Here is a 24,159-nt window from a genome sequence, read left to right as displayed (position 1 = left end):
GCTAGCTAAGAAAAGCTGAAGGGATGAATTTTGATATTGCTTGATTTTATTCCAGATAATATAAGCAACATATCTCTCTTTATGTTTTTGTACTTAGTGTGCCTGTTGTGAACCTTCTTTGTGTAACTAACACTGTTTTTTGGTGGTCAGTCATTCACATAATCTGCCCCCAAGTGGGTCCAGTTTGAAAAAAATTTGCACATAATCCTGGCTGAAGTTTTTCCCACGTGAACAGAAGTGATATTTTAATAATTTTGCATGATTTTTTACTGAACCTGCATATTCTTTTTTACTCCAAAATAGTCCTGCCTGCAGTCAGGCTGACCCTTTGTCTAAACATTGCAAAACTTACATTTTAACAATCCTGCTCAACTCTGTGTAGGAGGAGTGCCTTGAGTTTTCTAGAAAGCACACTGCTGTACAGGTCAGCAAGCAGCCCAACATTTGAATAACATCTACATTTAAATATTTGAATGTGCCAGCCATATTAATAATCAAATTATACAAGCTTAGGGCGCTGGTGGACTAGCGGTCTAAGCGCCCCACACTCGCGGGGGTCGCCGGTTTCGATTCCCGGCCGCGACCACTTCCTGCATGTCTTCCCCCGTTCTCTGCTCCCCCCATTTCCTGTCTCTCTTCAGCTGTCCTATCGAATAAAGGCAAAAAGCCCCCAAAAATATAACTTAAAAAAATAATAATAATTATTATTCAAGCTTTACTTCACAGTGGAAGAAGTTGAGGAACAGCAAATATACCCTAGGGTTGAATTTAGTTTGGTCAACTTCGGCCACCACAAAAAGTGGTTCAAAATACTTTTTTAACCCTCCTGTTATGTTTGTTTCTTAGGGACAACAATAATGTTCCTGGGTCAACTTGACCCGGAGCAATTTTAATGATTCAAAATTGTCAGAACCTCAAAAAATCCCAATAAACATTTTAAAAATCTCAATATTAACTCCATTACTAACCATTTAAATCAATATTTAGTGCATTGGTGTTCTTTGATTCTCACAGTTCATAGTTCAATGAGGTTAACTTACTTGTTTTTTTATGAGAACTCATGTTAAAACTTTTTTTATGTACATTGGAAAGTGATTGGGGTAACATATGTCACACAGTTGCAAAGAAACATTTAATATTAACAATTCTGACCCCTTTTAGCCTCCACTTTGACTGCAGGGTCAAATTGACCCATGAACAGTGTCTATGTCATATAAACATGCAGGGAGGTTGCAAATGTGTGAAATGAACCATTTTTCATTTTATATGTTGTTCTCGCTAATTAAGCCGAGCAGAAGAAGTTTTATAGTGAAAAAATACTTAAATTTTTTTTAGATGTATGAACTTTAAAATGGGTCAATTTGACCCACAACACAACAGGAGGGTTAAACAATGACCACGTTGACAAAAAGAAACGGGGTCATCCCTATGTTCCCACAGCCCAATGGTCCCACGGCCCTATGTTCCCACATCTCTAAGACATTTTCAAAATTAGGTCTTGTGTTCCTACATTTCCCTTCAATTTAAGCCCTATCCTCCCTCACAATGTTTTGGAAGCACTTTGTAGTAAATGAATGAATGAATGAGTAATTTTATTTCAAGCTATTCAATGCAAGGCCTCTGTGCTACTTAGTTTAGTTTGTTTTTATTTAAAGGACAATGTGCACTTACATTAAATGTTTGCAATATACAAAGAGATGGGCGTACTAAAAGCTACATTCCATCTGTAGTCCATTGCTACTGGATAATAGGTTGGGTGTAATTGGCTACCAAATTGGGAGAAAGGGGGATACAATCTGATACAAATTTATAAAAAAAGGAAATGTGGGAACAAAGGGCCTCATTTTGGAAAAAAAAATTGTAGAAATGTGGGAACTGTGGGAACATAGGCGCACTCCCAAAAAAAAACATGCAAAGAAATTGTCCTTGCGTTGTGTAACTGGTGTTGCTGCACCAGTCAGCCAACTCCTGAAATATTATACTGAAGATCTTTTCTAAACGTCCTTCAGATCGTGAATCAATATCAGGACTAATGCACGGTGAGTCAGGATCAGTGAGTGTATAAAGAATGGACAACTCACATTCATTTCCACCAATTGTGACATGTGAAGCAAAATACTGTCTGCTGGTGAAGTCTGGCAGGTGGAGCAGCTGAAATGATGTCACACCCATTGCACGAGCCAAGAGACTCATTTAATTTACAAATAAAATGTCCAAGATCCTCCAGGTCGGTGCAGTCCACAGCAGAACAGAGCCTTGAGTTGATTTGAAGCAGACACTTGCAGTTATGAGAAGTTCAATGACTCTTGTGTTGGAGTTAGTTTTCGCTCTCAGTTATTCCTCGACTTTGTTAATCATGAAACGAGCGCTGCATTTGTCACATCCTCTTTTTCTAACGTCAGATAACTAATTCAAACTCAAATTTTCTGAAAACATGAACGCTTACACAATAAGAAAGAAAGAAAGAAACGTACTTTATTAATCCCCAGGGGGAAATTCAATTCACACAGCACTTGTGTTACATTTTTTTGGTCATGCTACATGCACAGTTTGGTGTATATACATACAATTTTATGCACAAACATGCAGTGGACATGCACTTAGGGAGAGATGTCAGAGTGAGGATGCTGCCATCAACCAGCGCACCCCGAGCAGTTGGGGGTTCTGTGTCTTGCTCAAGGGCACCTCGGCAGTGCCCAGGCAAGTGAACCAGCACCTCTCCAGCCACCAGTCCACTTGCCGAACTTCGTCCATGCTGGGACTCGAACCGGCGACCCTTCTGTTGCCAAGCCAAGCCCTTATGGACTGAGCTACTGCCGCCCCCAATCAGCATGATAATCTAAGTGTAGTGACATAAAGAAAGTTTTTGTTTTGGGATTATTCCCTTCATAACGTGGAGGAGGCTAGCTTAAAGACCTAAACTGCAGCCAGCCACCAGGGGGAGCTCTAAATGTTTTGGCTCCACTTTCAGAGAGCTTTTGTGCTGTCCATGATTTTACACAGTCTATGGTTTTCACAGACACCAAGTGGAGATTAATAAGAAGATTTTTATTATTAGTAGTATTTTGAATTATGCAAAGCTACCAAATCTTACAGAATGAAAAAATAAAACTTGAAATGAGCATAACATGGGTGCATGAAGATCCTAATCTACATTCTCAAGTGCTTGTTTGATGGTCAGCTCTTCAGTCTAAAGTGGGTGGTCTTTCTAGTTTGTCTGTTTTGTGTTTTCCCTGCGAGTTAAAGGTGTTGTGATGTTGGGATCACACTCATGGGCACACTTTTTAAGAGTCTTGTCCTTGACCAAAAGCTGCCTTTTAATTTGGATTCCCACTGTGCTACTGTTACAGTCACCGCCTCTGGATTATGAAATGACAGTTGTGGCAGATTTCAGTGTTTTCTCTGCATAATTCCCAGAAAGGCGAAGGAGAGAGGTGGTGCAAAAGATCAACAGAAGATTATTTAGATTCTACTATTTTCACAACCCACGGACTGATCTCCCCTCTCTCTCTCTCTATCTCTCTCCACCCCTCTAAGTCTTTCCACCTTGCCTCCTCACACACCAAATCTTCTCATTTAGATTATCCCCACAACCATGAATGTAACCAAGTAGAAACAGATAGTTTTCATGGGTCTCTCTCACCCCTTCTCCCCCGTCCCTCCCCCCTAATCTTCTCCATGTACATGACACTAATACAGAGACTGATATAAGCTCCCCTGCCTCTCTCTGTGACATTTATCACCGTGCTTCTTAATGCAGGCAGGCTGCCGCTGTTGATGAAAAATAAGGATGACAAGCATGGCCTATTTTCCTGCTAACGATAGTCAGTCTGCTTTTTCTAACATTTTTTGAGGGGGAAATATGTTCACCCGGCAGTGTTTACCAAAGTGTCTCATTGGGCGGTTGACAAGGTTCTGACACTGACGTTGATCATGCATCAGGCGCACTTTAGTCACAGCTCATCCAGGATCTATTAGTGTTTTAGATTGTAATGAGTGATGTCAGAGATGCCTGCAGAGAAACATGTGATAAAAGATGTTTAAACATGTATCAGAGCATCTTTTATCACATAGACATTACACATCATATGGTGTCTTGGTGAACCTGTGCTGTCACATGCTCCCATTGATCTACATGATGGCTTCTACATGTGTACTCTGCTTATCCAATGAGTGCATTTTACAGATCACAGCGACAAGAACTCAAATCTGTGTGAGTTATACTTGTCCCAATATCTAGAAATATTCATGGCTTGGGGATTTAAGATCAATACAATGCTGATCAATACTGAAGGTGATCTTAGTTTTAAAAATGACTGGAGGTAAAAACATCCAGCTAGCCAGACTCAAACTTCATCAACCCAAAACTTTAAAGGTGACATATAATGGAAAATTCATTTATCCTTGCCTCTACATGTGTACCTTAGTCACTCAGAGAAAAAGTCTCTGTGTTATTTCCGCGGCCCACTTACTGGGAAAACTGCTTTTTATAAAAGATATTTGCTCCTGTGGTGATAATAATAATAATGAACTTTATTTCTATAGCACTTTTCTTAACAAGGTTACAAAGTGCTTCACAACAAAAAAGCAGAGAATTACAAAGCATAAAAAAAACGGTGCAAACAGGGGGAAGGAAAAAAGACAAGCAAAACAAGACGTCTGAATGCAGAGCAAATTCAAGAATTAGGGGTGGAGAAATGCCTTCTTATATAAAAATGTTTTTAGTGAGGATTTAAAAGCAGTTAAGGTTGTGGATTGTCTAATTGTCAGTGGCAGGGAGTTCCACAAACTTGGAGCTCTGATTGAAAAGGTCACCTTTTGTTTTAAGGCAGGATCTTGGTATAACTAGCAGATCTGTATCCACAGACCTGAGGGGCCGCCCAGGCACATAGGGGGTCGCTTAAATAGTTTGGAGCCTGTCCATTTAAAATTTTGAAAGTAATCAATAAAATCTTAAAATCGACACAATAAAAAACTGGCAGCCAATGTAGGCTGGCGAGGACAGGAGTGATGTGTTGATATTTTGATGTGCCTGTTAAAATACGAGCGGCTGCATTTTGGACTAGTTGGAGTCTGTGGAGGGAGCTCTGACTGATACCTGTTAAAAGTGCATTACAGTAATCAAGACGAAAAAAACTACAGGAGTGATTTGGCATGCATAGGCATGCATGCAAAACTGCAACCACTCCCACTTCTCAAGTGATTCCACTTCCTCCTACGTTATTGTGGTTTGGCTTCAGTGTTGCAAAGTTGAGATGTGAAAGTTTAGAACCACACAGCAAACACTTCACCTTGGACTGCTTCAACAGCAATGGCTGACCACAGTTACACACGAAAGGCAAAATAGTAGAAATGATACTCAGATTTTAAAGGACCTCTCAGAGACATGCTGCAGCTCTTCAACAGTTGCCTCCTCCCGTTTCATCGTTGGTGTACTAGTGTGGGTTCTCCTGGGGCGCTCGCCATGTTTATTTTGGTGTTTTTCCGCCTCTGCATCTATCTGGTTAACACCCTCCCCTTCAGACAACATTAGCTCAGTGCCTCATTATCATAGCATCTCTGTCCACTCAGATCACAGCATGGATAATAAGGTTAGAAACTGAGGGGCTGCAGGTCCTCCACTTTGAAGCTGAATTCAAAATCTTGCTTAAAAGACAACTAGACCATGTTGTAAACAGAAAAAAAAGACCCTGATTTTTATCACAGCATATTTTACCAAACTAACTGTTGTAGTATGAGCAACAGGAGGCGATTGAAGTGATTTTTTTTTTTCCAGTGTGAAGTTGTTGAATATTTGTGTTGCGTGTTTTTTCTGTAGTAGTGCTCGAGGCTGTTTTTAGAGGCCAGTGTGACTTGTCCAGTTTTCCCATTTAAATCTCCATTATAAACCCTCAGATTTGGACTCTGAGAGAAAATTGTAGAGTGAGTTCAGATGCTCAAGTGTGTGGTCTAAGATTTTTTGTCAAATGAAGGTGCCAGCTCTAATGGATCTTATTAGGAGTCTTGTCCTTTACAGCTTAAACAGAATAATCAGATTTTGAGTGCTTGATTACACGAAGGGTGACTGCCACCAGAGACCTTCCACAGAAGCCCTTCTTCCAGCCGTCTCTCACTCAGGCAAACAGCAAATGCAACGAAAGCTTAAGATATAAATGACACCATAAATATAAATAACACTTTGGCCTGCTTGTTGTGTCTCTGCGCCAGGCTGTAAGTTTTCAGGGAGAGAAAACTAGGGCAGGCAAAGTTGGATTCATCATCCTTAATGCCTTCTGTCACTTCAATTGGATATCAGCAGACACTGTCCCCTAATTTAGACATCATATCCTGTCCCAAGAGTCCCGCCTCCCTGGCCCAATCCGTCTGTCTCACCCTGGCATCACCCTCCTGCGTCCCCATGTGGGAGAGGGAGCACGAGTGTTTGAAATCAATCAGAGACCGCTCCTTTTAACTTGTCCACTCGCCTCTCTCTCTATAAAAATACCTCCTCCTGGTTTCTCTCGTCTCGCTCAATTCCTCTCCTCTTTCATCGCCTCTCTTTTCTTCTCCCACACCCTCAGAACGAACTGTTTGTCTGAATCATAGGCTCCCAATGCAGCCTCACTTATAATGACATCCCCCTGCTGGTTTTGTTAGCTTAACTCTCATTCTCCGGATCATACAGATCATTATTTGATATCCGATGTGATTTCACTGAAAGGGGGAAAGTACGTCATTCCCTCCCTGGTGCTGCCCTGGAACGTAACCTCACACGGTGCTCCAACCAGCCAAGCTCCGGTTGTTTGATTGGCATTCACTGCTGTGTTTGCCAGGAGAGCTGGCAGAGCCTCACTTGTTATTTGCATAAAACAGGAAGGGGTTCAAATTTCCCTGCTGCTCTGCGTTCCGCTGCCCTCGCTGCACCCCAAAGAAAAATCAGCATGCTATTCACAAAAGGAGAGAAAAACATTAGCTGGCCTTGTGCGGTTCTGCACTATAGGCTCTACACTCGTCCTTGCCTGTTTTGACACTTCCTTGTCTCCTCTTTTTCGCTCAGCGTGAATCCACTCATACAAATCCTACACTATCTGAGCCAGGCCTCTTCTCCTTCTCGTAGTCCTGCAGAGAATCCTCTTAAAAATGTCCTGGCATGAGTCTTGCTCCGCAGTGTGAACCTTTTACCTTTGTGCGCTGCCTATCAGTGAGATCTGGACTCGGTCCTGGGTTGACAGCGGGCGATCACTCTGCCCTGTGGTTTGCCTGGCTGACTGATAAGAGAGGCATGGGGAGGAGGCAGTAGAAGAAGCAGAGGATGGGAGGATGAAAGGGAGGGAAGAGGATGAGGAGTGGGTGTAATTAAGGAAGAAACAGGGTAAAAATGGAAGGGTTGGAAGGAAGTTGAACATTGTGGCACTACCAATTCTTGACTTTGAGCTAATTTCTTCTGATCCTCTTTAAATAACCCCTCTGCCTGTCTGTCCTGTGTGTCTGTCTCTGTCTCTGTGTGTCTTTGTGGCTCTGCTGGGCCGATGCTCTAACCCGTGGCAAAGACAGCACAAGGCACAAAACAAACTGCTTTTTTGCTGCTGCTGCTGCTGCTGCTGTTAAACCATCTCATTGTTGTTTCAATCTTGGACTGAAACAAGAGTGGAAAGGCAAACTTGGCTCACACCAACATGAAGTGTAGAACAAAGGATCGTTACAGTAGTAAAAGGCTTGTCTCCAGCTGGCAAAAGGGGGGCGGGGCGACTGAAAATCAAGTGCCAGCAGCTGGACTGACTTTTGTTTTAAGAAAAATGTCTGCGAAATGCGGCGCAACGAGCTTCTGGGAAAGAGTGAATGAGTCCCATTCAGCCTGATCCCAGCAATGACTGACTGCACCCTCACCAAGGGATTACACTGAGAAGAACATTACTACACACTTGTAAGAGGATTGTAGCACACGTAGACGAAGACGACACTACTACTTTCACCACAGCACACTCACAACACCAGAAGAACTGTGAATACCTCCTGCAAGACTTCCCATAGAACAGCCATCAATTCCTGCCCTTTTTTTTCTTTCCCTCCACCCATTTTTCCACCCCTCCTTCCAACCCCTCCATCCCCTCTGCAGAAGCCTTGGAGGATCCATCCAGTGCTGGTGTTGTGGCAGGCGCCGTCATCGGATCGCTCCTGGCGCTGCTTTTGGTTGTCGCGCTTATTGCCGTTCTCCTGACCCGATGTCGTCGGCAGGAGAGGCGTGGATACCCCTGCAGCGGGGACTCTATAGCAACCGGCAGCGGTGGCAGCAATGGTGGAGATTATGGCAACAAAGCTCGCCTGCTCTTCAGTGGGACTTCTAACAACGGCAGCAAGAACGGAACTGGCGCCAACAACAACGGGCCCATTTACACGTACAGAGAGGGCTGCGACGCCACGGGAACTCTTACGGAAAAGGCCAACGACTTCCACCATCACCATCTCCACCACGCCTCCATCGGTAACCCCCCTTCTGCTCACGACATCCTCCTCAGCGGCGACATCGACGAACCAGAGCGAAGGAAGTTCGACCTGGATGACAGCATGGAGGAAGAAGAGGAGCGGTACGATAGATTCGGAGGTGGGAACATGCTACCCCCAGCTTATCACGTCCGCAGAGGTCCTGGCGGTGACGAAGAGGTGGATGTGTACCTGGATGACGACATGGAGTCACAGAGAGACGGCTCTGTCATTTCCCGGACTGCTATTTACGTCTGAGGACGTTGGAGAGGAAAGGGAAGGTGAGGGCTGAACATAACGGAGGTGAAGTGGATGACGAGGGGAGTTTGAGGAAGCCCCCCTATTCCACCGGATAAACCAACATCGCTTCCATCAGTTGAACGCCTACCTGATTCACCTGATTCAGGGGATGCCATCAGTTACATCATCTCTGCTTGGAGCTGACTGTGTGATTTTATAAAAAAAAAAAAAGAGAAATAAAAGAAAACACAAAGACTAAGGCTGTTGTGAAGGCGATAAAGATAAACTTGTGATGGCAGTAGTGCACTGTGGCTGAATATGTGACTGTGTTTAACTGTATCATGGAGGCAGATTTCATTCAGTGTCAGCCAAACGGGAAAAAAAAAATACGACTCTGACGCAACGCTGCTTATCGCTAGCTTCTTGTTTCTTCAGCTTCGCCAGTGTGTGATTGTGTCGAGTGGCTACATTGTTTGTAACTTATACCTTACTGCAAAAAGCATAACCTGCAAAGCCCTGGAGCACAATAACCACTACTTCAAAATCAAGAGTATTCAAAAACCGCCTTCCTGTTACAAAATACGATAAAGGCCTGTAATCATGACTCTCTACAAAACTGTCCAAACAGCTTCTGTGGATGTTGCCTCTGTGCTGCAGACGCCAGCTCTTCTCACATGCCTTGGACTCTGAATCGCTTGAAAACTTGAAAAGACAAACTCGCTGCGAGTCTTCGGCAACAATGACGGAGTTCCTGTTCAATTTCAGAAACGACTTTTCCTGGGCTCACAGTGACCCGCTCGATTGCACCACCTGGTTTCCTGATGGGTGCCGTCAGAACGACAGATACTGAGTAACATGACAGTGTGTGCTAATGTGTGGCTGGCTGTGGTGTTAATGAAGTGCATCATCTATATATTGGGCGTCGTCTCACTATAGCACAGTTGTTGTTATTGTTGTTGTTGTAGATGTTGTTGCTGTTGTTGTTGTTACTGTTGTGTAATGGTGTCGATCTCGCTGAGGAATAGACGCACCAGGAGCCTTGGGGGTTTCACACAGCACCACGTCGGGTCTGTAATGACTCATTTAATGGGTAAAAAAAGATGTGATTTTCTTTACTTCCAACTCTATTTTCCTCCTTTAAATCTCCTCTTACTTTCTCTCTTTTACTCCTTTCTTTCTTTCTTTGCTGTATGGTCCTCTTGATGCTCGGTCCCACACACAACATCTCTCTCTTTCTGCTCTTTCTGTCTTTATTTACACAATGGGCGGCTTAGACGAGTGTCGCAATGCCTGCGTGCAGAGGATGGGGATAACTCGTATTTATATATTTCTATCTGGGTTGCATTCAACGAGGCAAAATGTTCACCAGCTTTTGTGGGAGCTGTTGTATTTCATGTTTTCATTTTCCATGCCCTGCAGAACGTTCCTCGGCTATGTACCGGATTATTTTATGTTCTGTTTCCTGATTGGACGGAAAGACACGGTCTACATGACACATTTCAAAAGAGAATGTGAAAGTGAAAGTGAAAGCAGGCTACATTAAATCCTAAACCCCTAAATCTTTGTTTCTGGTGCACTGCAGAACTTTCTCAGAAGTGACACTGCTGCAGATTGGACTGTATGTCTTTGACTTTTGAGGTGTATTTTTTTTTAAGAGAGATTATGAGCATGCAAAACTTCATTGGAAAAGTTGCACTTTCAAATTTTGAGAATTTTGAAACTGCTTTAATTGCAGTTTCTTTTTTAAAGCTGATACTTGTGCAACACATTTGCTTAATGTCTAGCAAGCAGTTGAGAATTGAGTCACATGTCTAACTCCATGTTACTGGACAATTGCTGCATTATAAAGACCCTGTTTTGTTTTCAGATAAATTCAAAATACCGTAAAATCCAGAATATAGGTCGCACCAAAATATGAGATTCAGATGCAGAAAAAGGTTTTCTGTAACTGTTTATCACAAAAATAAGTTTAAGGTTATCCAAAGCTTGATCCCTAAGGCAACTGGACTGTTAGAAATCCTTGAAAGAAATTTTTCAAGAATTTCTACCAGTCCAGTTCCCTTACGGATCATGCTTTGGATTACCATGACCTGGATGACTGAGAACCTTCACAGACAAGTGTAAAGGTTATTTAAGAAGAAGAAGAAGAAGTAATACTCTATACATACCTGAGGGTAAATTCAATTTTTTCAATCAGTCATTGAACATACTACTTGGGACGTTCTGGAGCAACTCATTACCTCATTGTTAAAATGATAATTTAATATCTGACTGACCTAAAAGCATAGAGGTTAGAAAGCGCTCACATTTTGTTAGCATAGCCTGTGTGACACGGCTAAACACCGCATCACAGAGTCCACAGGTTAGAAAATGTCAACTTGGTCCTCAAATTGTGGCTAACACCAGCAGAGCTAGCGCCACCACCAGCTTTTTGGTTAACGTCCACATGCCTGTGCTGGTTATTCAGTGCTCCAGTTGAGAGACTGTGTTAGGGATCAAGCAATAAAGCACAAGACACAGGTGTAAGGTGTAAGTGGGTTTTTATTTTACCCAAAATTAGGCAAAAACCAAATTCACAAACCAAAATTATAAGAACTAGGCCTATAAAAGAGGTCAACTTAACATAACTCAATTTAACAAAAGGTGAAGTGTGAGCTAAACAAACAGACCTGACACAATGAGACATCAAGGAACTTATATAGTGGTTGGGCCAAACCAAGTTCCACTCAAGGGGTAAACAAAAAGGACGCTTAATCAAACTGAATTCAAAGTAATAATAACTAAGTTCAAACCCCCCCATGACACCAGAGCCCATGGTCTGCTCCACTCAGCTGGCTTCAGCATAAAGGTCCCTTTCACCCTTGGCCACACCTTTTGTTCATTCCAGGAAGTGCCATGCTGCCACAGCCAGGTAACTCACTGTGTGGCTCCAGCCATCACAGACTGTATGCCAGTTTAACCTGACACAGCCTGCACAAGATGACATCATTCATCTGTGCCTGATTACATACGGGTACTAGATCATCTTAACATTATGGTAGTAGCCATTAACCGGAGCTACAGTCCCAGCTAGTGGTGGGTGGCTGCACTACAGCTTAGGCATAACATATAAACGGCTAGTTCCCAAGCTAAGTCTGTAAATACTGAGCCTGAAAATACCTCTCTCTGCTTTTTATACTGGTGTACTAGTCACATTAGTAAAAAGGACCCAGTCCATATTTTAGATTAAAAAAGAAAGTGAATTTAAAGTGCGACTTATACACTGAATTTTACGGTATTGTTTGAATTTGGTCTTCTTCTTTTTTTAAAGCAAGATGGTTGTGAAGTGAAACAGTGAGTCTCTTAGGAATGGAAACCTCTGTGAAGATACACAAATAAAGCAGGACAACATTTAAAGAGGAATTCAAGAAACTGGACCGGTTTTACTGTCAAACCCCGGCACGTCCTCCGCCTTCAGACTCACCTCCTCACGTCACAACCTCTTACTTTCTCTCTCAGTCCATGCAGTGTTTGACCGATGCAGTATTTGATGACTGGAGTTATTCTGCAGTCAAAATCACAAATAAAACAGTAAATTATAAATTTATGAGTTTAATACATGCTAGCTGAGTCTGTTAGAACGGATGTGAAAAGGGAATCTTTTAGAAATGTGATGATCTCATGTGCATTTGGAGTGGGTACAAAGCCATGATCTCATACTCGTATAAAAAGTCTTGACCCATCACATTACCATCATGTAAGGATATATTGTGATTATAATTAAGATGTTGATACTTAAGATTACATTGAAGAGCTGTTCTGTGGGTCTAAAGATCTGAACACAGCCTCATCCATTATTAAAAAGCTTACATTTCTCAGATGAGTGATTTTTTTTTTTCATTGTGTTCAGGAAGTCCGTTTCAGCGCTGCTCCTCCCCTGAGAGCAGCTCCCTTGTTGTTGATTGTTGTTAAGCATTAAACACTGTGCAATCTGTTATTCTGTAAATGAGACGGTTATATCTGCTGTTACCAAACATTTCAGTGGGGACACTTCATAGTATTTCACAGCGTTCAGACGGATTGCCAATTACATTAAAGTAACCGCAAAGCAGCCATACTGTGACTTCTGTTGCCACACGTGACACATGTAGTTGGACTTGATTATTGTATCACTGCAGTACAGTTTGGATTCAAGTATTGACGTGTTTTCAACTCCATGGGGTGCATGCATGCTCCAAGATCAAGACTTACAGACTCTGGAGAACAAAAATGTTTAGATTTTAAAAAAAAATGGTCTAATGTGACTGATTTACAATTTGAAGCTTTGCTTTGATTTTAACATTTCCAGCATCTCCCGAATGTAAAATATATTTTCCACCTTAAATACACAAACTTCGGAGTCACTCTTTCATCTTGCTCCAGCTGAGCTACCCTTTATTTGGCCATTGTTCGCCTCAGCACTTCTTTTCTCCAGGGTTTTCTAGCAGCACCATAATTTAAAACAGTCGACTGTGATCCGACTTTGGTGCCTAATTAGTCCGGGAGTCTTGTAGCGAGCATGTACCCTTAGTGAGAAAACTCATCATGAGTCATAACTTTTGTTTTTGCACAACCCATTTTCAATAAAAAAAAACCTTTCTGAAACAATCCTCTGTGGAGAAGCTGGTAATTAATTACTCTGAGCCGTCTGATCGCTCTATAAATACCCGACTCCCTCACCTCTTCCCCTCCTCAGCACTTTTCAGTGCACAGCGCAGCTTACTGCACCTGCTCTGGGATATTTAGCCTCTTCAACAGATCTGCTACAGGATGTGGAGGAAGTTTTGCTTACCTAGGAAGACGTACACTCTCTTCCCAGTAACAGCAGCGGATCCACACCTGCTACAGATTACACCTTTCTTTGTTCTACAGCAGCACATATAGGCCAGCTTTACTTACACTTGGAATAAATACCTGTGTATGATATCTGGAGAGTGACATCTAATCCAAAGGCTTTAGCATTGACATTTGGTATCATTACATGGCTGTGTTGAATGCATGCTTGTGATGACTGTGCAGGATTTTTGCAGAGCTATCTGTTACATGTAATGCTGCTCTGGAGGGCTAACTCCCAACACATCGATCCACAGAAATGAGTCCTGCATATTCAACATCAGTTTATTTACAGTGGCACAAAAAGACAACAAGGAGAGGAGATTAAAGCAAGAGAAACATGAAGAGGAGCTGAATGATAGAGAGGTAGAGTGGAGAAGACATGAACAGAACACTGAATCATACCTCCTGGATTTTTGGGGTCTTTTCTGGGATTTTTGCAATGTAAAATGCTGACTTTGTTGCACTTTGTAGGGCTGGGCGATATGGCCTAGGAATAAAACCCCTGATTTTTTTATTACAAATAACTCAATTTACAATGTTGTATCTTGACCACCCGTGATGTGTAGATGCAGAAGGAATCTTCGTGACACTGGCTTGCTTGCATAGTAATACGTTTATTACAAGAAAACAATACCAGTATCGAACAAGCACCGCGGAATGCCTGGGAGAACAGCTCTGCTAATCTGCTGACTCCCAGAATGCTGTTGACCAGCACTTTTTAGAGGTCTGGGAACCAATAACATAGCCTACTGCAAAGCCCAAACTTATCTTGATCTCTAGTTATCTACTTAACCCTCCTGGGCTCTGCTAGCCTAATGGTTACAAAACTTGTCCATGCATGTCACTAAATTGGAAGGGGGTCTCAACCAAAATTCCTTGAATGTCTGGGGCAACATAGGTTTCTCTTTGACTTGTTTTATGTCAGTTACTTATTAACTATCAGATACTTCAACAACTTTAATCGATTTTGTTTTTTTCTCCTGAAAAAATAAAACTACAGATGACTAACAACAAGTTTTGATTTAATTTAATCAATACAATTTGACAAAGGCAAACTGAATTTCCCCTTAAAGGTACAGTGTGCAGTACATATTGACAGAACATACTTGGTAGGAATGGGAAACAATATTCATTGTACTGATATTCCTTTTTTGATGGTAAAAAACTTGACTTATACTTATCATGCATCAAAAGAACTTTATTTTCATTAAAGGCCACTGCTTTTTCACTGGAGGGGTGGCCAAGGAAGCGGAGGAGGTTACAGAGAAATTCTAGGTTCTCTAGGCAAGTTGTGATAATTTAATAGTTTTAAAAGACTTGTATCCTTACATGTTGCTCTATCAGACTTGCAAACAATAAGACTTGCAGAAAATCTCATGAAAAGATTGGATTTGAATCCTAGCTACCTGTGGTCTCCAATCACACAGGAACCTTTGTGCATTATTTGCAAACATCCATGTCTTCAAACAAATACAGAACTTTGAATTACGCAGAAATGTAGTATCTGAAAATGACTCCAACAAGTTCAAACTGTAAAAGCCATCAAAAGGACCTCAGATTAGATCAACTAATAGAATCTTAAATAAGAGAAAGTCAATTTTTTGAAGATTAAAGTTGTTGATCTTGGTTTCTGTTTGATTTCAGAGCTTGCAGTAAATAAAGGGTGACAGAGAAACATCTAAAAAAAACTTCAAACTTTATATTTCTTTATGTTTAGGAAACTTCAGAGGAGAGTTTAAATGCCACCTTGAACAAATTTAATAAACCATATCAAACGATGCATGACAAATGTGTTTGTCTTTGATAAGATTCAATCATCCTTTAAAAGCGACTTCCCTTTCTCAGATTGTCCTTCTTGTTGTTTGCACACCGAAGGCTCCCAGCGGCGTGAAAATGAGGCCGTGCTAGTTACAATCGTCCCTCCTTGATCTCTCTCCCTGCTGCGCCGCCTCACATACAGGGTTTGCTCTGGGGAGGTTGCAGTCCTGAACGCAAACCCCTGTAAAGCCTTGTCCTCGCTGCTGCAAATGTTTGGCGCCCATGTTAAGCAGGGGACTCCGTAACAGGTCACTCGGCTTTGTCAGAGGGAAAGAGTGTGGAACGGGGAGGGGAGGGGTGGCTGGAGGACCGAGCTCGCTTATTACGCCAGGGGAATACCAAATAGGCCGGGAGAGAAAGGGAGACTTTTTCCTCTCAGATCAGAGCAATCGAGAGCTTAAAAAAGACGAGAGCCAGAACAGAAAGTGAAACCTCTCCCCTGCTGAGAGGATGAGAAGACTTCAGCAGGTTTTTTTCCCTTTCTGTGAACCACCTGAGACCGAATACGTTTGAAACACTGTCAATTATTCACCAGCGAGCACGGAGTTAGAGATTTGTTGCTTGTAGAGCCCAATTGGTTGGCTTGTGTGTAAAGATGACAGCGCGTGAATAAAAGATTGGCAGGATGGGATCTACGGCTCCGACCATGAATACCGGAGGTGTGAAGGGAGCCTCAGAGGAGTATTTTTCTGAGCTGTACCACCTCTTTGCTTGGGGATTGGCTGCTTTCTTCATATGACAACTTCAAATCCTCTTCAACGCGACCAATTAGCCAAAAAAGGCCGGCCTGTTAAGGTTTTTTTTTTTTTCTGCACTGTCTATCTACGACAGATCTTTTTAATTGTACAGAAATGTTCAGCAGCACTCAGGGGACTCATTGTATATTTCCTCCTCTTTTTATTCCCTGTCTTTGCTTCAGCTTTAGCACCCGGTACGAGCTGTTCCCTCCATGTTTAATTCAGCAGGAGGCATGAAAGTGTTCCGCATTATCTCCCAGCCACGCTCAGACGGAGAAGGAAGACGGCGAGATAGAATAAGAAAGAAGGGACAGAGGATGGGGGAGCAGAGAAAGGAGAGGAGGAAGAAGAGGCCTATTAGTTATCGAGCTCGCCTTTTGTTGATAATCCAGTTAAAGCCGAGCCTCCGCCAGGCCAGCTGAGACTCGGGCACATGTGGGTGAAGTTTCCTCCTCCCAGCGCTGGTTAGAAGAGGTCGCATTGTACTCTGAAACCAATTTACTCACCACAGCTTTCTGCCTCTCAGGGTACCTTCCTCTTCTCACACTGTGCTGCTCTCGCAGTGTTCTGAGCTAAACTTAGAGGTATAATTTGTCACACATTTTTTTGTCTTGGTCTGGGTTATTTCAGGTTTTGGTATGCTTGTTTGGATGAATGGTCGTTTATTTTAAAAAGGTGTCAGTTATTATTTTGCATGAAGATTTCAGATGGAGGCACATTTAAGAGCTTACGATTCATTCCCTTCCAGACGCTTCTTTGATTTTGGCAGTTTGAGCCGTTTCTCTGTTTAGAGGAAGTTCAATCGATCAGTCAATCAAATTTATTTATAAAGCAGACTTTAAAGATCAATGCCCAACCAAAGAGCTATACAAGGCAGAAGAGACAATACAAAATAAAACTGCATTTAAAGAAGGGATGAATGAACAACTCGCAGAGCAGAAACAGCTTATCGAGGACGAATAGTCACATAGTGAAAGAGGTCAACATGGGGGCAGATCTATTCAAAGAGAAGATCGTCATCCACTTTCTCAGGATCATGGCTGTGAAAACCAACCCCTGTTACTTTAACGCTGCATTCAGGAGCCCTTTGGATCGTCGCAGCACCCGGGGATCATTCTTCTGACTGCATTTTGTTCAAGAGATTCAAAGCTAGGGTTGGTAGTCACGGAAAACTAGCATGAATTTGAATGTAGCATTTCCTCAGGACTCCGTCTAACCACTCCCCCCCTCCCCTCTGAGCTCCTCCAAAATGACGCCCTTGCTCACATGCACGAGCGCGGCTGATTCACGACCATATGATCGTGACTGAAACCGGTCCTCGTGAAAGTTAAACACACAAACAAACATGGCTACTGTTAGTACTCATAGCGAGCGGGAGAGAGGAGAGACAAAAGAAGAAATTTATCATTCATTCAAACATTCAGATTCAGACAACTGTATTGATCCCAAGAAGGGCAATTCATTTATAGCTTACCATACAACAACCATACAACATTTAACATCTACAACACCTCCATCATATATACATGCTACAAGTCAGGCACCGGGTCCGTACATGGGACCAGAGGGTCTTTGGAGGACAGCATGCAATAAATAAATAACAGTAAAATATGACAACGATTAAAAGACAATATAATTTCTTGTCATACCAATGTTATTTAAAGTGACTAGAAAGACTGCCGACTGAGTTTAAAAGCCTGATAGCAGACGGGATAAAAGACTTTGAATACTGATTAGTTCTCCTCACGGGAGCATAAAAACGGCGAGCTGAAGGCATCAGTACAAACTTGGTACGAAGGACATGTAAGGGCTGGCCGATAATGTAACGCTTTCTTCAGTGCTTGGTTCTCCCAGAGGGAACACAAGTCTCTCTGTTTAACTCCCCTGATATTGAAGCAGACATTGATTGTTGCTTTGTTGGTTGGCGTGATCACGGCCGACAGTGACCGGTTAGTAAAGCTCAAAGGGTTCACGAATCATCTCGTCATCTCTACAGCGTCCGGACGGACGCTACGGTACATATACATTTCTGTAGGACTTACTGAATGTCATTAATTCTTTTGCTTGTCAGAGCCCCCGTGGTGAGAGCTTTTTAGACTCTGATCCGGACTACAGTCCTGAGCAAAGCACCTCATCGGGTCAGAGGGGACAGGCCCGAGGTCAAGCGAGAGGGGCAGTCAGTAGAGGCAGGGGAAGCAGAGGAAGGGGACGGGGACGAGGAGTACACGCCGGGGGAAATGTACGTGCAGGAGGCGGGCAGGACCCCAAAAACGGCGATTGGTTGGTGTTTTCCCAGGTTTACTCCGGCTGTAGATAGCAGCTTTTTTGGCTCTTTTTTAAGAACACATTATGTATTGATTGCCATCGGGACAGAAAGATAATTTTAACCAGTATGACAAAAAGTGTATCTAAAGGCTGATTTATACTTCTGCGTCTCCCCTACGCAGCAGGGGCTGACGCGGACATGAGCCCCACATACTTGTGCGTCGGTGTGTCTGTGTCGCGCAGCAATTCTCCGCCGAAACGCCTGAGGGCAGTGCGGTCTCTCTAATAGCCGGCCGCCTGCTTCCGGTCCCGTTACGATCTCTGTTTCCTTTTCCACAGCGATTCAGAGCGTGTTATGTTAATCTACAGCTGATACATGTTGCTGTTTATCATACAGACATGATTACATGAAGAATAGAGAAGAGGAGATGAAATACACGGCCGATGTCCGGGATCCCGGAAGTGTTGTAAATGCTGGAAAGACAAAGCCGCCGAGCGGACCAATCACAGAGCTTGCAGTCCGCGTCGTCTCTACGGGGAGTCATATTTTGGAGGAGGTGCACGTCAGCTACGTGCGTAGGCCTCGGCGTAGGTACGGGAGCTACGTGGACCCCCAGCGTAGGGTACGCCGTTGATTCAACGCAGAAGTATAAATCAGCCTTAAATCTGACTACCAACCCCAGCTTTAAATCTTTATAAGAAAAAACCAGCATGAAATATTTTGCTGTTTTTTTATTTTGTTGGAAACATATCCAGGTCACTGTACCTGCTAAATAACATTATGTAGAACGAGGAGTGCATGGACAAAGTTTGTGACAGATGGTAAAAGAGATGTCAGCAAAAGCAGTTAAACATGTCGCTGTATTTGGATGATGGGAAATTTTGTCAGATAAGGGCCAAAAAAGAGTTAAGCCACAACTGTGCACCTCTATCACTTTTCCTTACACTAAGACTTGGTCCACCATGTTTCTGCACAGTATGGCACCAAGTCAGGTATCAAACTCTTCTATGGCATTCAAAGTTGTCATTTCTACTTCTTGTTCCAAAGAGGTCCAGAGTGACATCTATATCCTTTCCAAATCCTGTATCTATCCCCCCTTAACTATGGTCAAGTGGTCCAACAGCTTCTATGTATGGGGTGGCCTCCACAAACTTGCAACGATAATATCTTCTACTTTTAGAGCCAGTAAACACTGCAGTGTTAGAAAGTTTGATATTAACCTTTTCCATGTGCAGGTCTGCCTCTCTTGTTGGTCCTGCTGTCCATGTTGAAGTGTATGTATTTGCTTTTTAGAGGGAATAAAGAAACACAGCTGGCCTCCTCAAAATAAACTGCAGCTCTTGGTTTTTGACCTTTAGCTTTTTACAGAAAACACGAATGTTTTATCTTTGTAATGTATTTTTTTTGTATTCTCATGCCGACTATCGCCTCAGCTCTCAGCGTGAACGATGCTTAGCCTTCGTCTCTCTCTTCAGGGTACAGAGTCACATCTTGTATCCACTCATTTCTGAATATTTCTACTCGCACTGGAGTCCTTGAGCATTTCTTTAATGAGCTGGATCTAAAGAGCTCTATATATCAGCTATGTTTGACCCCTGAAACCAGAATACAAGATATCCCCAATATTTCTGAATGTGTCGCTGCGTCAGCTGATATAATGCAGACAGCTGCAGATGTTGGACTTCTTCTTTGATGGTGACCTTGAGACTGATGTTTGGATTAAGGGTCTTTTGTTAGCCTGTTTTGTTCACTTCCTGAATGAAGCCGCTTTGAGTGTTCATCTTTATGGTATGAGACATTCAGGCTTTTATCTTCTCCCTGCTTTGATGAACTCCAACTCATTTTATTCCCTTCTGATTCAAAAGTCTCTTTTGACTCGAGCAGGAAACATTTCTGATTTGATGTGCTGCCAAAGAAGAAGCTGCATCACCTCAGTCCTTTAAGGAGTAATGTAGCATTTAACCTCTTTTGAACCTGAGTGCTACTTCAGGTTTTAGGACGAGACCTGAAAGAGCTTGGAGTGGCCATAGCACTGATTACTTTTTGAAAGCTACAAGCTGCACATTGGCAACAACACAAATGGGAGGGATGGTACTTTGAACAGAATTAACCACAACAGCTCTTACATGTACAGTAGTACCCTTGAGACCTGAAAACAATCTTTGATGGGTAAAATCGGACGTGTTTCTTAAGAGTCCTATTTTCTTCAACCCTGAACTTTCTTCATCATTTTCAGCAACATTCTTCTTTTGACTGGTTCTCCTTTGTGACTTCATTCACAGCAGCTGCTGTCTTTGGATGAAGTCAATGTCAAGTGTTCTTTGGGGGCAGCAATTAAAAAAGATGTTAATTATTGATTAAACCGTGGAACTCCCTTTGGATTTATAATTTCATCAATGTTTCATTAGGAATAGTCACCTTTGTCCCTTAGAAGTTCTGACAGCTCAAAGTGACGTCTTCACTTTCCTTTATTTTGCCCATCCATTAGTTCAAAACTCAAACTTGTTCAATTTAGAGATAACACACATCACAAAAAGTAGTACAGCTGACATTTTGCCATATTTCATTATCAGGTTCCAGGACCTTCATGTAGCCACTGTGACGTCCAACAACAATTTTTAGTTTGTGAGGAAAAACTTAGAAACCTCAAGATTCTTCCAAAGCTTGATCCATAAGGCAACTTGACTGGTAGAATTCTTGAAGACATTTCACCTCCTCCAAAAAGCTTCTTCAGTTCTGACCACACTGTGGAAGAGCTCGAAGATATAAGCCACTAACAGTCGTGGGTGTGTCCAGGAGTCACAAAGGGTCTTAAGTGCGACCGTTGGTCTAGTTTCTGACAATCGTTCAGTACCTCCTGACAATCGTTAACCTAGTTCCTGACAGTCGTTTAGGGTGATGGGTCAGCTGTGGGTCGTTAGAGTCACATGGTCTCTGGTGTGAGTATGGTCTTACTTGTTTTGACAGAGAATTCAAAACAGCATTGTATGTAGGAGACAAATGGTGTCTTAGCCCACCACCTCTGATAAGAAAAGGGTGTTCAAGCTTAACATAGATGGCTTCCTTGACCTGAGGAGCTGGCTCTTCTGTGTTGGGCCATGCGTCTGTGGAGAGGTTGTTTAGTTTCACCAATGTACTGTTGTGCACCAATCTTCGTTACACTGTATGGCATAAACTACATCACTCCGTTTATGCTGAGGTGTTTTGTCCTTGGGATGAACCAGTTTCTGTCTCAGTGTGTTGGATGGCTTGAAATGAACAGGGATGTTGTGTTTGTTGAAGATCCTCCAAAGTTTCTCAGAGACCCCAGATAGGTACGGAATAACGATGCTTTGTCGTTTGTTGCTGTTCTCCTCTCTGTTGGATTCTCAAGATTCTTGCATTTGGAGGCAGAAGTTGCTCTACCTGGAAACAACAGAGGAGTAAGGGGTCAGTAAGCACCAAGTTATCAGTGAAAGCCAGTGCGATCACAAGATGAACAGAAAACCTCTTAAGGCCAAAATCCACCAGATCCATGTCCAGTCCGTCTCCGATCCGTCATGGCACCGGTTCTGATAGGTTTCTATTCTAGTCAATGTGTTAACCCCCACTGGATCCGCTCTGTTGCGTTCCAGCTGAGTCTCTGATCCGGCAGGTCGGAGCCCTCCGGATCAGATACGCAAGACTTCTATTTTTGCCGGATCAATTCAGCACAGAGCAGATGGAGCAGGACAGGAAGTCAGGCACCAAAACTAAATAAGAACCCGGTTCATTTTCAGAATAAAACACTCTGTGTTATCGTTAGATCGTTTTGAACTTAACTATGACAAAAAAATGTCATTTAGAGCGGAGGCAGGCCTGGAGTCAACAAGTCAGAGGTTTTCAGAGGACCAGAAAGACAACATGGATGAGGAGTGGAAGAGGAGAATCCTTGATTTAGTGATTGCCGTGGGAAAACCTCGGTCACATGACTCCAGCTGTCCGGCGGTCCTGCTCCGTGCTGTGTTCTGAAGACGCAACCGGTGGGTGTTGACGGATGAGAGCACACGGATCGAAGATGGACCGGACACGGATCTGGTGGAAGTCCCGTGTTAGGGTGTCTTTTAGTCTATCAGTAGAGTCACCCCTCTACTGGCAGTCAGGGAGGATGCAGGTTTACTTCCGAACATACACTGTATAAAACCTGGATGTGGTCTCAGTGATGTGAAGTGGAGTTTGAAGCCCAACGCTGGGGGTGTCCATATGGGAAATTCTCATTTCACCTTACTTTCGGCAAGCGGCAAATTAAACGTCCTCGAGTGGAAACCAGAAGAACTGCAGTCTCTATCATTCTTCACTGACTTCATTCTTTAATAGCAGTAGTTTCTGATTGAATCGAACCTCTACAGATTGTGCTGGAGCAGAAACATCAGATCACACATACATTAGAAGAACCATGATCAGATAAAACTCACGTACTCTCACAAACCCCTCTGAGACCACATTTTGACCTCCAGCTCTTTGAGTACATATACTCCGAACCCTGTCCCAGGCCTTGAAAATCCTTGAAAGAGTCTAGTTCTGAATAATATCTATTGAGACATTTCAAATCCTTCTAGCTTCAGATGGCCTTGACAACATTTGATGTGTGTAAATAAAATATATCAGCATCATGTATTGATGTGCCTGAAGCTCAGTGGACCTTTATGTGTCTGATGAGGGTAACCTGAGCTGGGAAAACCTTGTGATATTGATTAGATTCTACCTGAGGTTTTAAAATGATGAATGGTTTTGTCACGTGGAGTCTTGAATTGTTTGCTAAGTGTATTTTTTATTTCCTCACTTTTAATCTTCCTAATTTAAAACAACACTAATCAGGAATATAATCTTACAGAGATTTCCAAAAAGACTCATCTCAGGGTCAGTCTTTGCTTCTGTTAAATTTGTTTTCGTACCATTAGTGGAAAGTTTACCAAACAGTGAGTGGTCCATGTTGTGAAGAAGAGGATATTTTTACAGATTTCTCATCGATCTTCTTGGTGCTAAAACAAGATGGATTCTTTGCTAAGTTTAGTCTGCCTGTGACTCATTTCAGGCAAATTTTAAAACCTTTAACAAGTGAAACTCCAGGGAACAAGCGAGGTTATCTTCCCCCACAGGCAGAGTTACTTTTCTCTCTTCTTCCAACCAATAACAGGCTTTGTGCCTGAATACGGTATTACAACACTCATAAAGACGGATGTTTTTTATAGTGCAAAGCCCTGCCGAGTTGGACGGCAGCCCAGCCTCCATCCTTCTGCTTCTTTTGAGAGTGAAAACCACAGGAGGAGAGGGAAAAGATCACCATTTAACATCTATAATATAAAGTCTGTCAAAAAATCTATCTTCTTTTTCACAAAGTAGAAGACAGAAGAGAATGTCTGGGTTTTAGTTGTATTGATCAGGGGGTAAAATAAAGGATTAATTCCCCAAAAGGCATTAGGGAATTTGCACAACTCAAAATAACGCCTCAAAAAGCTCAAGGCTTTCAACATCTTGTCAATAACCGGTGAGTCAGAGCTTCTCAGTGTTCATACTCTATTTTACAACTTATTTTGTGAGGCGGAAAAATACATAAAATTTGCTTCAGTACCTTTAAAATACATCGTTTCCACCCTTAGAAAGTGGTCTCATTTTTCCTGGCAAACACCGACATTACCTTCAAATCCTGAAAAAGGAAATACAGTCTCTGCAGAAATTGTGACAAATGATAGATGTCTCATTTTAAGGCTGAAACTCCTTAAAGTGCTACCTGACATTCATTTCTTTTGACCCGAGATAAGCTGC

General features: G+C 42.6%; 1 protein-coding gene across 2 annotated transcripts in view; it reads left to right on the top strand.

The window, feature by feature from the left end:
• The window catches only part of pvrl2l (PVR cell adhesion molecule related 2 like), a 521,907-nt gene that overhangs the window by 309,083 nt on the left and 188,665 nt on the right, over window positions 1-24,159 (top strand). The window contains exon 7 of one of the 2 annotated variants that reach the window (XM_034705228.1): window positions 8,096-10,588. The exons of the other annotated variant lie outside the window; for it this stretch is intronic. Within the exon in view, the coding sequence (XP_034561119.1) occupies window positions 8,096-8,718 (623 nt within the window). The 3' untranslated portion in view covers window positions 8,719-10,588. Of the gene's footprint in view, window positions 1-8,095; window positions 10,589-24,159 lie in introns of those variants that run through there. 2 annotated transcript variants of the gene reach the window in all.

Source organism: Notolabrus celidotus, chromosome 16, assembly GCF_009762535.1.
Source record: "Notolabrus celidotus isolate fNotCel1 chromosome 16, fNotCel1.pri, whole genome shotgun sequence".
NCBI lineage: Eukaryota > Metazoa > Chordata > Actinopteri > Labriformes > Labridae > Notolabrus > Notolabrus celidotus.
The sequence above is the reverse complement of the archived record's forward strand: the minus strand, read 5'-3'. Positions and strand labels throughout refer to the sequence as shown.